This window comes from Plectropomus leopardus, chromosome 16, assembly GCF_008729295.1.
Source record: "Plectropomus leopardus isolate mb chromosome 16, YSFRI_Pleo_2.0, whole genome shotgun sequence".
In the NCBI taxonomy this organism is placed as follows: domain Eukaryota; kingdom Metazoa; phylum Chordata; class Actinopteri; order Perciformes; family Serranidae; genus Plectropomus; species Plectropomus leopardus.
The window spans coordinates 12,887,360-12,905,243 of record NC_056478.1 but is presented as its reverse complement, the minus strand read 5'-3'; the positions used below and the strand labels follow the sequence as shown (position 1 = coordinate 12,905,243).

Sequence of the window (17,884 nt, the reverse complement as noted above, 5' to 3'; positions counted from 1 at the left end):
GTGTGTGTGTGATTGTGATTGTGATTGTGATTGTGATTGTGAAACAAAGCCAAGCAGAGGCAGATTGGATCTCACTGTAAGGCTAATTACTCAAAGCTTACACACCACTATCTTTAGTGTAAACAGCACTTACAAAGTCATATAATACACTTCCAGCAAGTGTACAATAACATCTCTAAGTGCCATGTGTAAAACTTTGGCTGCTTATAAAGCAATGTGTGTGTTCACGCATCATCTCCTGCTATTTTCATCTGCACGACGGATCGCATTTCAGAAACACAAGGAGAAATTGTTCTCTTATGTAATGTTTCTTCTCTTTATAGCTGTACTCCCCTCACGCTCTCCAGTTTGTCTTTCTCCCTCTCTCCTGGGCAAGCCACCTGAATGTTGTAAATGTGATGGGAAGCGTCTCTGTGCGTCCGGATGGACCAAAGAAAAGGCCGCTGTCTGAAGCCAGGGTCTGGATTTAGAGAGTGGGCAGAAAGTAGGCACAGATCCTAAGCGTGGGGCAGCCTTGAATGAGCTCCATTGTTCCTTCATTAAATAGCTTCACAGTGTTCAATGTACTGTATGAAGAGGTTGTAACGCTCTTTGTGACGTCCTCAGACTTAATGCAGAAGAGCTGTTTTGTTTTCTTTTTGTGACAGAGGCAGATAAGAGTGATCTTGTTGTTTTGGGGTTTTGGAGTGACTTGACACCTGTTGTTTAGTACAGCTTCTTAAACTGTATGGTGTGGCAAGGAGAAAAATGTGGAGTGTAACTGAAGTTTGATGAATCTGATTAATTTCTTTCCCCTGTTAAAGGTTTTTTGGGGGAGTTTTTTTGTAGTCGCTGTGAGGGTCTAAGGACGGAGGAATGTCTTATGCTGTGAAGCCCTCTGAGGCAAATTGTGATTTGTGATAATAGATTTTGTAAATAAAATTAACTTTATCTGACAATCAAGAAAAAGCAATATTTACTCAAACTGTACAGGATGCTAGGGGTGTAACAATCTGTATATCGATTAAATGAGCAAAGATCACGTAACATCAATGCAAAATGTAAACATCGATCCATGTCATCCTCTTTCAGGCGCTCCCTTATTTTGAAATTCTGTGTCACAGTCACACAGCGTCTGGTAGACGATGATGTCATGGCTAAAAGCCGAGAGAAAGATGAGGATAACGCTGTTTACTCGGGAATAAATCATCAGTGTGAAAATGTTTTGTGTTCGGAGAAACTGCGAGTCAAAAGGCGGCGCACGTCTTGTGTAAACAAAAGCCATACTGATGAAACATGACGTACCTGACGGGCCACTTCACTGTCTTCTTGCTAACGTTACCTTAGCTGCTCTGTTTCATCAATGTTGACTGAAAAAACGTGCATATGAGACTGAAAGTCATCCGTGCTGTTCTGTTGGGAGGTGCAGGAACTTAAACCAGTGATGAGTAAGACAAAGCATAAATAATAGTAAACTGGTTTAGTTATGAATAGAGGAATAGTCTGCTAGTGGCTAAGCAAATTTCTGCAATGTAAAATGCCAGTCTTATGCTATTAATGTTAGCATTTTTTGTATGCGGGGGAAATGTGACCTACAAAAGACAGTTGCTTTGTCCATGATCCTTGACAGTTATTATGACTTCATTCATCAAGAATTTTCTCCATTTTTTGATTTTTTAGTCACCATAGGCATGCGAGAAAAACATAATTTTCTTGAATTAATTATATTTATATAAATTAAACACAAATGATCATTTGTGGGCTGAAGTATTCCAATAAGATATTTGGGTCCTCTGGTTGTCTGGAGTGGCTGTACTGTGGGAAATCTGGTCAGAATCCTAACGTGTACATTCTTGTCTTTGCAGGTGAATCCACATATCTGGATGACCACGGACCCCCTGCGCCAAGAGTAAGTCTTCCTTTAAATCTCCCTGTCAATTCCCATTTCACTCCTCCTCCTCTTTAACCTTATTTTCCCCTTTTTGACCTTTCATTTTTTCCCTTCATACCCTCCCTGTCTCTGATGTGCTGCCCTGCGTTCCCAAGCCAGTTCAGTCCAGCCAGGATAAGGGTTAGGTCTGTGTGAAAGATCTGCGTGCAAACTCTTTCTAAATACCAACTAGACCTGGCTTCAGTGCTACAGTACAGCTCTGAACACACTCTTCTCACACACACACACACACACTCACACAGCGCTGACACAGAGGCCTTGTATTCATCCAGCTGCACGTCTGCATGACCATCTCTCCTCTATGCTCCCTCTTTCTCTCCCTGCCAACTTCTTTCTTCCTCCGTCTGCCCCTTGTTCATTATCTCTGTCCTTTAATCACCACCTCATTTTCACCTCATTCCTCGCCTATTTGATCCCCATCTTTGTCACTTTTTTTCATGATTGAAGAGTTGATTGTTTTTGGTTTGGGCGTAGCATTTAGCACCTATGTAACCTGCCACTTAATCTAGTTTGGTTACAGGTTTGTTTGTGGTTGCTGTGCACAGCTGTTTAGTTAGGTCACATCTGGGCTTTGTTTGTGAGTTATGTGTTTACTCTGAAAAGCCTGCTCAGGCCACTGAGCCAAACAAGGCAACCACAGTACTTGTTTCATACAGATAAGAGTCAAGTGTTATTTATGTGAAACTGCAGCTGACTAGGATAATGTGAAGAACGTTTTTGGAATTTGCCTGATAGGAGTTTTATTTTTCAGGGGAAATCATTACCTAAAACTTTTACATTTCACTTTTAAAAAGGCATGCAGTGCCAGTGAATTTTATATTGTATACTGTTGATGCCAAGCTCTCAATATTATATGGGCTTGTAGAAAATTAATGGAAATGAAGTCTAATAAATCACAAATAGTTTCCCATTGAGCTGAGAGTCTAACAGCTTGACTGTGTCCTGAGGCCGTCTGAACAATTCTGAGTATTTACATTATTATACAAACACAGGAGCTCTGGAATTCATTTTGACACAGAAAAGTGTGATTTTAATAGAGGGAGGAAGTCTCAGAAAAGCAGAGGAGGCTAATAAAGATGAATTTAGATTCTGAGTTATTTCTGTAGCTTGAAAAAAATACATTTTCCTTTCTAAATGTTGCTTAGTAATTAAACAAGTATGGTACTGTATGCCAAAAGCAGACATTATTAAAGATTTGTAACTTAAATCAATGATTCCCAGGGTGTCAAATTCAGTGGCTCTCAGCTTTTGATACCACAAACACACGCCTGACTTTCACACAGGGGACTGGTGTTCATATAACACCTGAAACTACAAGTCCGTTTTTTTCTTCTAACCACATAACAAAGATAACAAGTGACATACACATACTCATAACATGACATACATTTGAATTTACTGCTGTGCATAGTTGTTTTAACCCAAATTATGAACCATTTTTCTAAAGCTAACCAAGTAGTTTTGTTACCTAAATTTTAAAGTCGTTTTGGTTGCAAAATCTGTTTCCTGTAAAGACAGAACTTTATTTTGAAACACTCTAGCATGTAACAAACTAAAACTGACACGTCCAAAGCTGACTCGAGAGGGTTACCTAGTGCCTCATTGTTTGAAGCATAAGGCCATTGACCAAGCTGTGCATTTTGACGAGTTGGGAGAGAGAAGGTCTTATCTGAGTTTATAACTCTTTTGATACTCCCATTTGGATCAAGTTAAGTTATAACTGCCAGCTCACAACAACAAGTTTATGAGCAGCAGCTTCTGTTTTATGGATCCTCTTTTTAAACAGATTTTGCTTCTCAGGATACATGTAGCTCGGGCTGCCCTATACTGAGACTGTGGACCTTATTGGGGCTTTACATGGCCTGCAGAGCTGTAGACAGAATTTAGGGTTTAAAAAAAATCTGCTGTATAATTTAATGTATTATTCTTTAATTACAGTGGATATTCTCCTAAAATGTCACTAGAATTAACCATCAGTCATAGATAAGGCAGTAAAGGAGGTTTAGTAGTGATGCAAATACAATATTTTCAGCCAATGAAACTGTGTGATTTGAAGTTGGGCAACTTATATACAATCTCTAATTGTGCTAATTGGCAACTTTTATTGTGAAAGCCTCACCAAGTTCCTGAAGGTTGAAATCAGTAAACTAATCTGTCTCTCCCTCCTTTCACTCTCATACTGTATGACTTGAAATTTAGCAGGTTAACTGACTACTTCCTGCCTCCAGAGGCGCAGACAAGTCTGACTGATTATATATCAGCTGCTAACTTTGATTGATGCCATATCTGTTGTCATCTCATCTCCCAGACAGATGATGCTAATGCCATGTCACTGGCGGGCGTTTCATCAGCCACATCTCTCATTATCTTTTTGGCGACGTCCCGCTGCAGCAAAGACTGATCTTATTTCTTCAGTGGTCGGTGGCACTGTAGCGTGCGTGTGCACGCTGAGGTTCTGGTAAATGTAGGGAGAGATTAGAAATCGAGTTGAAAGCTCAACGTAAATGAGAGCGTATGGAAAAACCACGCACCTCTCAGAATAGAGACTTTATATGTATGGAAGCATGGTAAGAATGTCCCCTCTACATTTTTACACGAGTAATACGTGTTTCTAAATATCACTTTATGGAGCATATTTCCCATAGTCTTTTTCCAAATGACTTAATTGCACTAAATCATAAACAGAACAGTTTATGGCAACTATAGTGTTATTCTATATAATCTTGGTCATAACATACAATTCATAGGACTTTGTCAGAACGTATATTTTCATGGCTCAGTGCTGGCAACAGCTGTGGCACGATGTGTCCTTGCATATATCTCTTTCTCATGAATGCACATCTCAAGAAGGCCTTGAGGGAATGTCTTCAAATTTGTCTCAGACATGAGATTCGAGCAAAGCATTAACTGATTAGAATTTTGTTGTCAAAGGTCAAGGAATTTCTTTAAAATTGGTACAAACGTCAATTTGTACTCAAGAATGAACTCTTTAGACTTCAATGTCAAAGGTCAAGGTTACCGTGATCTCCCAAATCATGTTTTTGGCCATAACTCAAGAATTCATGCATTTAGTCATAATTATGACTAAATTTTATACAAATGTCTAATAGGATAAAACTGATGAAGTGATGAGATTTTGTATCCAAAGGCTCAACGTCACCATGACATCATTATTTTAAGCAAAAACACTTTTCTGGCCACTTATCAAAGCCATGACTGAGAAACAACAGGGGAGACATTTGGTCAGATATTAAACTGGTGACAATAATCTTGGGTGCCCACCTTGAAACTGTGCTGTATAGATCGTCTTTGCTGCTGAGGGAGAATGTATGTGAAGCGTCCACGTTTTCACAGACATTTAAACTGCAAGTGCAACTCCTCCTGTTGGTGGATGCATACAGCCAGCAGTCTATAATTGTAGTTAGGAAGAACTTTGAAATTAAGAAAAAAAAGACCAGTCAGATGAATTGTGATCAAAAGAAAAAAACAGTATTAGTGAAGCTCAGATGTCTCTAAAGACTCTCTAAAGACTTGACTACATTAATTAAGGTTTGATGATGTTTTGAGCTGATAATTTCAATTTTTAATGAAACTAGAAACAATGCAAAAGAAATTTGCTTCCAGAAATATTTAAATGCACGGACCAATGCCCATGTAAGCTTGGCAGATTATTGGTTATCCAACAAATAAAATGCCATGTGTCACACACATTAAAAGTGTAAAGGAGTGTGAGGAAATGTACCCAAAGTTTCCCATTTCCTCTCTGCCATTGAAAATCAATTCATCTTAACTCATATAAACATACTTGGATGGAAACTCCGCTGTCACAGCTACTTAAAGTAGTAAAACTCTCCCTCCTCCTCCTGGTGGGAGTGGAGATGAATGGATAGATCATTAATAACAGGAAGTGCAAAGGATCTCTACTGGGCCCTGACTTAAACCCTAGCATGCTGTTCTACGCTCAGCGTGGGATGAGCGGTTGACAGTGGAGAGCAGTGAACCCAGAGCAGGGCTAACTAAAAGCAGCAAAGTGCAGGTTAGCGGTGACGTACCATTGTGGGTTTCCAGGAACTGCAGCAGGAAGATGGATGTGCGTATGTGCGGTGGTCTTGACATGTGGCAAACCAGGACATGTTCTCTTTTGTGTGATTGAAGGTGGAATTCTGTTTATTCTCTGCAAAAGTGGGTGGTCAGGCTATGAGACAGAGACGATAGTATGTTTGTTGAACCGATGTCACTTTTGAGAGTGTCTCAAAACAGCATTTGGAAGTTTTGTTGCAAGTGTGTGGGCTGGATGCTAGAATAAAAAGGACACTGAGAAAGTGCAAGGAGATAAAGTGGAGAGGAGAGCGTGAGAGAGAGGAAAAGGTGCAGGACTTCTCATCTCCTCACAGTTTGTGTGATTTTGGCACGCCAGCATTAGAGCTGTAAATACCACAACAAGAGTCTGACTCTCTGGAGCAGGAGCGCCCGATCAGACACGGTGGAAAACAGCCCCGTTACATAATACTTCTTTACACCGTGGATCCACTATTGACAGAATCCCTGTACTGACAGACGCTGCAAACATTTCTCACAGCGTGCATCAGATGCCTGAGCTCCACTGAGTAGGGAACAACAATAGCACAAACTGAAAGGTCAATGCTTTAATGCTGTCAATGCCGACGGGAGATTTGGACTTTTGATGGCATCTCTGATGTTATTCTTGTGTTATACAACACCAGACTGTTAGAGGTCTGACACAGTCATTTGTCATCATATCAGCAGGGAATGGTGTGCTGCAAAACAAGGCATATATTTCATTCAGCTCATTATTGTGATAAGCTGAGAAGTCTGTAGTTACTTGGCAAACAATGAGGAATGTTGGACTGCTGACCAAGTCTTCTATCTGCTCAAATCTTTTCCCCAAACTGAGTGAAATTGCAACCATTGCCCTTTTAAAAAAAAAAAAAAAATTGGGGGGGGATTTTTCCCTTTATTGATAGGACAGCTGTAGAATGACAGGAAATGAGGGAGAGAGAGGGGGACTGACACGCAGCAAAGGGCCACAGGCTGGAATCGAACCCAGGCTGCTGCAAAGGCCTCAGCATATGGGGCGCACACTCTAGCAGATGAGCTTGAGGCCGCCCCAATTCTAGTGTTTTTAATTATACAATATCGGTTATATGTAATCGCTTACGTTACAGCTAATGATGACAATGTTCCAGCAAGTGACACAAGCTGAAGCACGCCTGTCAACAGAACTTGCATAAGCTTGTATAAGCACAGATATCACCTGTGAATTGTTATTCCAGTGCTCCCTTCGTCTGCTTGAGGAAAATGCACCCACACAGGCGATCTTCACATTGTGTCAAACCTATTCAGTCTCTAATGACGTCCGGTAAAATGCTCAGTTTCTGGAAAAAACACACAGTAAGTGAGATTGATGCAGCAATGACCTGTTATCAGACGGATGCTGTAATTTTCCCTTCCAACTAGTTTCCCCCTCTTCATCTCTCCCTTTTCAGGTCATTCCATTAAAAAACAAAAACACTGGGGTTCCCAACAATTAAAGGGGAAAGCAAGTCAGTGTAACTAATAATGATAATTATCAGTATTGTTTTTGTTCGAACTTACTCATAAAGTTAATTAGTAAAATTAGAGGAAAGTCTGTTTTGTAGTTCATGTCTTTTTTCTTCTAAAATTGACCAGTTAGTTACCGGTAGAGATAGGGTGAGAAGCTCGGTCATCCGGGAGGAGCTCAGAGTAGAGCCGCTGCTCCTCCGCGTTGAGAAGAGCCAGATGAGGTGGCTCGGGCATCTAATTAGGATCCCTCCAGGACGCCTCCCTGGTGAGGTGTTCAGGGCACGTCCCACCGGTAGGAGGCCCCGGGGAAGACTACGTCTCACAGCTGGCCTGGGAACGCCTCGGGGTCCCCCGGGAAGAGCTGGACGAAGTGGCCGGGGAGAGGGAAGCCTGGGTTTCCCTGCTTAGGCTGCTGCCCCCGCGACCCGACCCCGGATAAGCGGAAGAAATGGATGGATGGATGGACAATTTTTTTCATGACATTTTCAAAATGTATTTTTGTACATTTTTTCACTTTTTTTCATTTAGCTGCATGCTAATTGTGGTGTTCGTTTTGACTAGTCCGCAATGGTTAAAACATCTGGAGTCTGACTGTTTATTAAGGGCGCTGTTGAAATATACATGCCGTTCGGTTATGAATTACACCTCTGGCAGTGCGGAGTGTACTCTGGGTACAGATGGAACAAACTGAAAGTGAAATTTAACCATTAATTCTACTAGGTCTAAAAGTTTATCTAAAATCATACGATAGGACACAAGGCTGTCGTCTGTCTTTTAGCCTTATAAATAAGATTGAATGGAATTGTGCAATCATGTTTCTCTATCCCCAGTTCACGCCCTCCATTTGAATTCTGCGCGTCATAATAGTTACCTGTTTGCCAACAAGCTATTTGTTCTGATCAAAAACCTTAAAATCCCAGGGTCTAATCTGGAATGACCCTTCTCCCTCCTTGACTGCTTTGCTCTACATCCCGTTGTTACTTTCTCTTTCTTTCTACTTTGCTCTGGCAAACATTCAAAGGGGCTCTCACTGTTTTTATAAAGCCGGTGCTTGGGTGGGACTGCTGCTTTTGGAGGAGACAAGATGAAATCAGCAAGTGTGTGTGGCCATGCTGAGCTCATTGGTGTGGAACTGCTGTCTGAAGCACCACAGCTAAAAAGCACTGAGATTAAGAAAATATTATGAAAATTTTCATATCACAGTTGAGAGAGGAACAAGCATGCAAGGGCTCAGATTCGTTTGGTATTAGTCATCCAACTATAAAACTACCCAATTTGTCCGTAAACTAGCCACACCATCAGCCAGTGAGCTAGTTGATTCAGTCGGTCAGACTTGTTTCCAAACACAGAGTCTCTCACATATCCAAAAACGGTTCCCCTGGGAAAAGCACAATCACCATTCAAGACTGGGAATGTTGACAAGAATTTATCACTGCCACATTTTTCCCCCATCTGATTTACAGTAAAGGTTTATTTGAAGTGATCAACGAGAAGAGCTTTCAAGGCAACACAGACCTGATCTGTCTTTGTTTTTTTCTTGTGGTAGATCTCTATCACTTTTAAGAGAAGTCCTCCAGATGTCTTCTAAGTGACCTGTCTCCCTCTCTCTCATTCTTCCCTTAATTCCTTTAACTGGCCCCATTTTTCTGTCACTGGTACATTCGCTCGGATAGCCTTCGTTCTTAAGGGGCCACTTGTGTAAACTGTGTAGGCCCTTAGGGATAATTGCCAAATTAGTGCATTCTTGCTGCCCTTGTGCTAAAATAAGTCTCCTGTTCAATACGCATGTCAGCCTCAACTTCCTCTTTCTTGCAAGCAGAGATTTACTGTCACAAGCCTTTTTTTTCTTCAAGATAAATGTTTTACACACTCACATCCACTTCATTTGAGGCTCTTAATCATGGCTGAGCTGCTTGTTTAATTGGTGAGTCATGAGGTGTCCACATCCTATAGCGTGTGTGTGCATGATGAAACACTGAAAAGTGGCATCAGTATTGCTTTGCAGGGACGTGAGCCGAATCTCTGACTCATTGAGTTCAGTGGAAGAATGAGCATATGAGAGATGAGACCATGCATGCCAACACCCAATATGTGTGTGTGTGTGTGTGGATTTGAGTATGCATGTGTGTGTATGTTTTGTAGTTGAAAGGAAATACGATGCAGGGTAAATTAAGTCCAGCCTCAGGCAGAGTAGATGCGAGAAACAGAGGTCAAATGTCAAAGAAAAAGAGGCATGATAATCCAGCCAGAGTTTAATGGGTTTTTTCAGTTTTTGTCCTTTCTTTTTCTTTATTTAGAATATTTTCACTGCTTTAACTTACCTTCAGACAGTGGTTTCCAAAGCCAGACTCCCTTTCCATTTTAGCTCCCTGAACACAGGAGATAATGGTCTACTGCTGCCTTGATCAATTAGTTTGTTTGTGTTTTATTGTGACTTTGGCTTTTAAAGTGGTTAGTTTGAATTTCCCAAAGTTGCACAATTACACAAACAAACTAACTGATCGAGGTAGTGGTAGAGCAGTAGCTCTTGTCTTCAGAGAGGAAAAACTACTGTTTTTTGTCAGTGGAGTCTGGTGGTTTTGACTAGATCATACATGGGTAGTTGAAAGTGTTAAAAATATTTTCAATATAGCGTACACATATACACCAATTTTTTTTGAGGTGGAACTTTTTTAGGTGGCTAAATAAGTTTAACCGCAGACCCTTACTGTATGTAATACACTTACTTTGTACCCCATAACAACCCCACTTAAAAAAATCTGAATGTTCTAGTGAAAACACTACTTCCCTTACACAAGTGAGAGTAACATACAATAAGAAACTGTTGAGCTTAATCAATATTTCAGTGTTTTTTTCCCTTTCATTATCTTTATGTTTTTCTGTGTGTGTTTGTGTGCTCGCAGGTGCTCCCATTCCCCAGCCAGGTGGTTTATAACCGTGTGGGGAAGTGCGGCAGCCGAACAGTGGTCATCTTGTTAAGATTACTGGCTGAGAAACACCAGTTCAACCTTGTTTCCTCTGACATCCACAACAAAACACGCCTCACAAAACATGAACAGGTAAGATGAAAGAGATGATGTTAATGTTAAATGAAGTGTAAATGTAAATGAAGATGGATTTAAGGGTCAGAGGTTTTATGATGTGTTGTTATTTATCCATTCTGTGGTTGACACAAATGATGCACTTCCAGGTACGTACACAAGAATATTGGAGCTGGATGGGGGATTTGTTAGAATTGTCTTTGAATTTTTACGTTTTTATTTTATCATATCTTGTACTTAGTATGCATAGTATCTTGTTATGATGCTAACCTCTGGGAATTAAAAATTAAAATCCACCCTATTTTGTTGTTTGGTCCCCTGTTGAACCCTGTGGTTTTCCCGATCCCACTTCTGAAGCTGCTACTTTATGCGCTCATAAACTCTATATAAATATTCATCCAGGCCAGAATCACTAAAATTTCACTTAAACAGTCAGATTCAAGGCAGCTGCTGTTGTCAAGCCCTTAAAGAAACAAACAGCATCCTTAGTATAGCTAACACTTACTGTATTTGGAAAAAAACTTTATTGATTTGTATTTTGCACTTAACTGTGTGGTCACAGTGAACACAACAAGCAGCAGGAGCTCATTCAGTTTGTCTTTCATTCAGTGAGAGAACAAGGCTGATGAATGGGGAATCTCCTTTTATTACTTCCTTAAATATCTCCAGGACATGAGTATTGTTTTTACAGAGGAAAAACTGCTTTCGTTTAAAAAAACCGCAGCCTTTTGAGACGCTAAGAAGGGCTGGCCTTTGCCAGTGGGAATGCCAACGCAAAAAGCACATCTAAACAGTACAGATTTTTTAATGATTAAACACATAATTTTTCTCTATGGCTTTTTTCCACTAATCCCTGTTTTCATCAAATAAACAAATAAGTAATGTAAATAAAAGTTTTTCCAACTACGTTAGGACCTGATTTACAGTGCACTGTGTGTTTTGATGCGACCATGACTCCAAACTGTATTTCAAAAACAACCCCTGATTTTGGCAGGATGGCTCACAGATACCTGGTCGTGACCAGATGGTTTAAGGAAAGTTAAAAATGTGTTTGACTCATACTTTTATTAGAATAATTTAAAAGAATAATTTAAAATTCTCTATAGATACCACAGTAATATCATTCTTGTTAACTCTTTTGGCTGTGATGATCATGTTATGAAAATCTGATATTGTGCCAACCCTTATACTTTTCATTTCAGTAAAATCACAAGTTAATAGTGTGAAAAATACCACTGTGCCACAGGCTAAAAGCTCTAGCATTCAATTTTTGACATAGGTAGAAGTATAGAGGTATTATCAGCAAAATACACACAAATAATAAAAGTGAAAGTACTAAAAATTATTTATATGGTACAGTAATCTCATTCCAGCACTATTTTTATTAATGTAGTATATTTTGTGTCTTATTACCTGTGCAAACGCATTTTGATACTACTTTGATACTACAGATGAAAAGGGGAATTGTACTATGTAATATACTTTTAGTGGGTTTAATCTTTGACAATCTCAGGGTGCCCCAGTAGCTCACTTGGTAGAGCATGCACCTCAGTTGGGCTTAGCACCAGCCGGGTTTCAATTCGGACCTGTGGCCCTTTAGTACACATTGTCCACTCTCTCTGTCTATTCTTCCCTTTTCCTTTAACTTTATGATCAAATAAAGGCACCCCCCCCCCCATCATATGTTTTGATAGTAAATAAGTAAATTCACTGCACACGTGCAAGCTGAATTGCTTGTCGTTTTTATTTATTCTGCATTTGAAACATTGCATACAACATGTTTTGAAAAGTCTAGCAGCGCAGTACTACAGGTAAATAGTAGCTGCTGGACAGAATAAAAATAGATGCAAAAATTAAAAAAAAAATTATATAAATATTGTATTAAATATTATACAAATGTAAAGAAAATACAAATACTGATAATAATGAGATGTTTTGCCTGTGGCTTTTTGCCCTTTACCTGTACCAAGTTATAAGGACAGACAGTGCTGTGCACAAGGTTTTTGTGCGCTTTCCAGTGAGTTCATCAAGTTCATGGAAAGAAGAAGTACAATAATTCCCCTTTGAAAAGTAATCAAATACAAGCATAAATTGGAAACACTTGCATATAATACATGTACCTTAAAATTATCATGAAAAATACATTACTCTGGTAAATGTAGTTTCCATTGTAAAGTTCCTCCACCGTGCTCCAGAGATGCTGCTCAGGATAGTTGACCACTGACCTTTGACATTTCCTGATGGAGGCCCAAGAACAGAATTTGATTGAGTTCAATTATTTTCTGTAGAGTACAGACATATTTTAGTTCCCCTGAATCAGTGCAAGACTCAAACTTCCTCATATGCACTTCTGCTTTTGACATTTCACACCAGTGAGATAGCTCTTTTAGTCATCTGGGTCAAAACGTGACATAACTGTGTGTTGGTGTGGGAGTGTTGCAGCGATGACTCACATCCTCATATGATGTTATTGACGGCATCCTTTAGGGATAAGCTACTGCTAACCACTTCGAACGGTCAGCGGATGCTAAATATGTCCAACTATTACTGACCGATTTGATGTAAACGTTAAGCCAATATTGAAACAGCTACTTGTTTATCCATTCATCAAACCCTGAAATGCTGGCTGCACACAGAGTGGCAGAACATCATTGCACTCATTAATTCTCTGGACATAAAACACCTCTGTGAGAAATGCTCCTCAGAAAGAGCGTGTGCATACCAGTGTCTGTGGAAAGGGGCGTCTGTTTAAGAGTCTACGTCTGTGCTTGTGTTTGTGTGTGATTCTATTAAGTGCGTCTCTTTCTTTGTGTGTTTTATTTGCATGTGTGTACTTCTGCGTGTGTTGACTTACGCAGATCCAGACGCACGTCGCCTAAGTTTAGAGATGCTGGTCTCATCAGTTGTGGTTCTGGCTCGAGTCTGCAGTTTTTGGACCGTTTTTCCCTTCTGGCTCTCCCAGCAGTCCACTAATGGATTTGCCCAGGGTTGTAGCCTCATCTGTGGGTTGCCAAAAAGTGAAGGTGCCTTATTCGTCTGGAACTTTGCAGAGCTTTTGCAGATTTGTGGCATATAGTGACCCATCTGTCCCCTTCAGTACAGGGGGAAAAGGCTCTGTAGGAGAGAGAGGTTTAAGACATTTCTTGGAAATTAAAAAAAAAAAACTCCAGAAACAGAAAGTAAGTGTGTCTGCGTTAATGTGGGATCCTGTTTCCTCCCTCTTACCGAAAACATTAACCAGCAGACAGATGCTCCACAGCCGTGAACGCTGTGTATGTGCATCACACAGCCACAGATACGCAAACACCAAAAAGTGACTGGCCCCAGTTCAAACAAAGATTGTAAACAGTTATTCCCGAGTAGCATCTAACCATCTACACTCAAAGCAACAGATTGGTCACTTACAGTGAATTGGTTTGGGTGCTAGAAGAAGTTAATAATAATAATACACTGTATTTACATAGAGCTTTCCTGGAAACTCAAAGTCGCTTTAGTGAAAGTTGGTTGAGAGTGGCTGCTAAAACTCTTTTTTAAGCCAGTAGCCTTTTTTTAATGTAGGTTTTTTTTAATTCGTGCAAAAAAACAAAATCAACAGTGTAAAACAGTTGTGGCTTTACCTTGTGCAACTATGTTAAGAATGGGGCGAAATCCAAGGTCCAAGGACAGACAGAAAACACGAGGCGATATACTGCAGTTACTTAAGTTCTTCTTAAGTTCTTAAGGCATCTGTGCAATATTCTGGGGGTGTAGGGATTTGGGGTTGATACTGTATGTTCATTGCAGGTTGATTGTACATGTGTGTGGCTGGATGTGTTCTCTTAGATGTCCATGTAAGAAGTATTCAATGGGACTCAAGAAAGGCTCATCTTATTTTAAGCATATTTTATATAGAATATTAAAAACCACAGAAGAGTAAAATAAATTAAATAAAAAGACATAGTAATTCTAATAATAATATCTTGCTGAAGCAGGTAATTTGGAAAAATGTGTCAAATATGGCACAAGTGTTTATTATATGATATGTGTGTGTGTGTGTGTGTGTGTGTGTGTGTGTGTGTGTGTGTGTGTGTGTGTAAGGGGGAAATCGAATTAATGAAAAAACAATAATAATGATGATGATGATGATAATAATAATAAAAATAATTATTATTTTATATATTAATTATATAAAATATTATAAAAAATAATAAACAATAATAAAAAGAAGAACAATAATTATAACAATATTGATAATAGAACAGGTGTAAAATACAATAAATTTATAAAAATCAGTAATAATGAAACAGCTGGGTGGTAATATTAAAAATCATTAATAATAATCAGTAGGTTGATATTATGATGTGTCAGCTATTGTAGTATGGAGGATGTCATTTTTTAATTTTTTTTATTTTTATTTTTTTTCAGTTGAGAAGATTTGAGTAAAGCTCTCATTTCCCGTGCACTTGTATAAAGAGTCTTTAAGCAGATACACAAACTATATGTAAGCAGCCGCTTGAGTTAGAGTTCTCTTCAATAATGTCTGGCCCGTGCATTTATCTCCACCACAGGTGTCAATTATTTAGCCCTCTTTCATTTTTAAGTGTTATACATAGAGACAAATTGAATTAAGTTGCATGCAGATCAGCAGTTGCAGCTTTCTGTGGTTTTTGGCTCTTCCTCCGTTTCCCCTGATGAGCCCTGTGTGGGCGCCACGGGGGCTCAGGAAGGAGGGGGGCGGGGGTCGGGGGGTTGCAGGTATGCCTGGAATCTCAGACTGTCCTCTACTTTCCCTCCCTGCAGCTCTCCCTGGTAAATGAGAGGGGGTCTGGCCAGACAGACCAAAGGGTTGGGTCAGAAAATACAGACACACACAGACTCACCAAAAGTGCCAAATGTGCAGGGTCTGCACATCAACTTGAGCGTGGGGGAGGGGGCTTCGGGGGTTAGCTCCGGGCTAATTGGTCTGGACTAATCGCCGAGGGGGGCAGTGCGCTGAAAACTCTTTTTTTATGTAGAACTGAAATGAATTAATAGAGACAGAGCATGCAGGAGGGACCCGGAGAGGTGAATTAATTTCTGCAGCGCTAATGAAAGTTTAAAGTTTTACATTTTATAGCAAGAGAGATCCACAGAAAAGTGAAGCAGAGTGAGTGGAAATGTACTGAGTTTATAGAGAAGAGGGAGGGTGTTAAACCCAAATCTGACTGGGGCCTCAGATTAACTTCTCTGTGTACATAAACAAGTATACATATTACTGTTGCTGTCCAAATACTTGCGCTGTGACGTAACAGGTGCCTATACATAGTTTATGAGAGCAGGACATTCAAACAGCACATTCAGTTTCTCAGCTGATCGATGCTCTCTGCTCCAAAGGTCTTTATATAAGTGTGATTCAGTCTGTTGAGACAGGACACGACAGAATACAGTTTAAGTTCTTTAGACCAAAATCTACAGTTTATATCGAGAAAGTCTGACATCATCAGAGAAAGAAACATTTATGGCACTTGGGTATCGTAGTAAGCATCGATTTGAGAAAATGAGAAAACTTTTAGTGGATCTTCAGTGTTTTGAAGATGTTGTGTGAAGTGCTTTCATATATATTTTTTATGATTTACCCCTCACATGAAGAGCCTTTTAAATCGAAAAGAAGACAAAGAAAGATTTTATTCAGTCGATAGTGAGTTTCAAGTCTGTCAGTTGGTGCCACCGCAGCCACCTCTCTAAACTCAGACGAATTACTGCAATCAATTATTCTTTTTCAGAGAAAAAAAAGATTCTTTTGCTGAAGCAACCAGGCTTGTTGTCTCTTGGTGTTTGTAGATTCTGTTTACAAGGAATGTTTTATTGACAGTGTTTTGGCCCACCAGCTGCTCTCTTGAATCTTCCCTGGAAGCCTTGTTAGAGAATCATTCTCAATTCATAGAAATCGCAGAATTGCAGCTAGAATTCCCCTCTAATGGACAAGTGGCACAGGGTCTGCCAGTTGATGTCTTTTTCTACTGGCAAAACTTGATCTGACAGATCAATTATAATAATATTTTTATTATATAGCAAACAAAGTGCTTACAAAGTGGTTCGCAATAAAACAAAAAACAGCAATGACAAAAGTACTAAAATAGCTATATACAAATTAAAATTAAATTAATAGAACTGAAGAAAAACTAGAATCAGGTGCAATCCGGGAAGGCGGTGCGATAAAAGTATGAATCTAAACGAAGCCGCTGACTCAGCCTGCCCTATTTCTGCAGGCAGAGTTTTCCATAGTCTTGGAGCTCTTATCTCCCAAGCTCTGTCCCCCTTGAGGCCCAGACACACCAAACTGACATCAAAGAACTAGTGACGACAAAGGCTGACTGTTGCATTGTCTCTTTTCGCCTGTGTCTCCGCCAAAAATTTGTTCTTGAGCACACCACAAGGACTACAGCCAACAGCCAGCTAGAATGTACAGTCTGCTCCTGCGTGAGACCGGCAGGACAAATTTAAAGTGATAGTTAGCCAGTTAGCACATTAACAACACAAACCGATGTTGAAAGAACAAAGGGTATTTAGCGAACAGTACCACAAATAGTTTCTTGTTTCTGCTAAAGAGCTCAGTGGTTAAAAAATAGTCTTATCTCATATAACAAGTTTGTTTTGATCTCACGCCCTCTTGACTTGAGTTGTTTGTTTCCTGTCCTCTATCATTTCTCTTCTTATGTGCTGAGCTGATCTGCCAATCAGAGCAATTTGTCTCACCAACAGGCTCCGCCCATGATTCAACATGCTGAATCGGCCAAAAAATAGCCAACAAGAGCCGACTAGTGCTAATGATGCAGAATACAGCAAATACCATTGGCTTGGTGTGTCAGGGCTATTAGTCTTAAGCCAAGATTATTGAATAAATTGAAGACCACAGCCCGAGGATCTCAAAAATATTAGCAGGGTGGGATAAGGATAAAAGATGATTAATAGATATTTTTAGGACTCAGACCATTAAGTGCCTTCTAAGTAATTAAGAGAACCTTGAAATCAATGCTAAAATTTGCTGAAAGATGGTGTAAAGAGGGTCAAACCACTCAGATGTGTTCAAACCCATCTCAGACCATTAACATATCCCTGCTGCTGCATGAAACTAGTCTTGCATAGCCAGACCTACCTCCTCACTCTGTTTGTGGGGATTTTAATGGATGGACTTTCACACATTCACACACACATTCAAGCACTTGTGGCCACACAACTCTACAAGCTGTCACCTGCCTCTCAGTTGCTGTTTTTTTCAGACAATCTCACTTTGGGGTTCAACATCTTGTCCAAGGACAATGCCACATGCAGGCTTTAGGAGCTGGGCATTGAACTGCTGATCTTCCAAACAGTAGATATGTCCCTGGTT

General features: G+C 39.9%; 1 protein-coding gene across 1 annotated transcript in view; it reads left to right on the top strand.

The window, feature by feature from the left end:
- usta (uronyl 2-sulfotransferase a) overlaps positions 1 to 17,884 on the top strand; it is a 79,078-nt gene that overhangs the window by 41,138 nt on the left and 20,056 nt on the right. The window contains exons 3-4 of the mRNA XM_042504039.1: positions 1,845 to 1,888; positions 10,399 to 10,554. Coding sequence (XP_042359973.1) covers positions 1,845 to 1,888; positions 10,399 to 10,554 — 200 coding nt within the window. The remainder of the gene's footprint in view (positions 1 to 1,844; positions 1,889 to 10,398; positions 10,555 to 17,884) is intronic.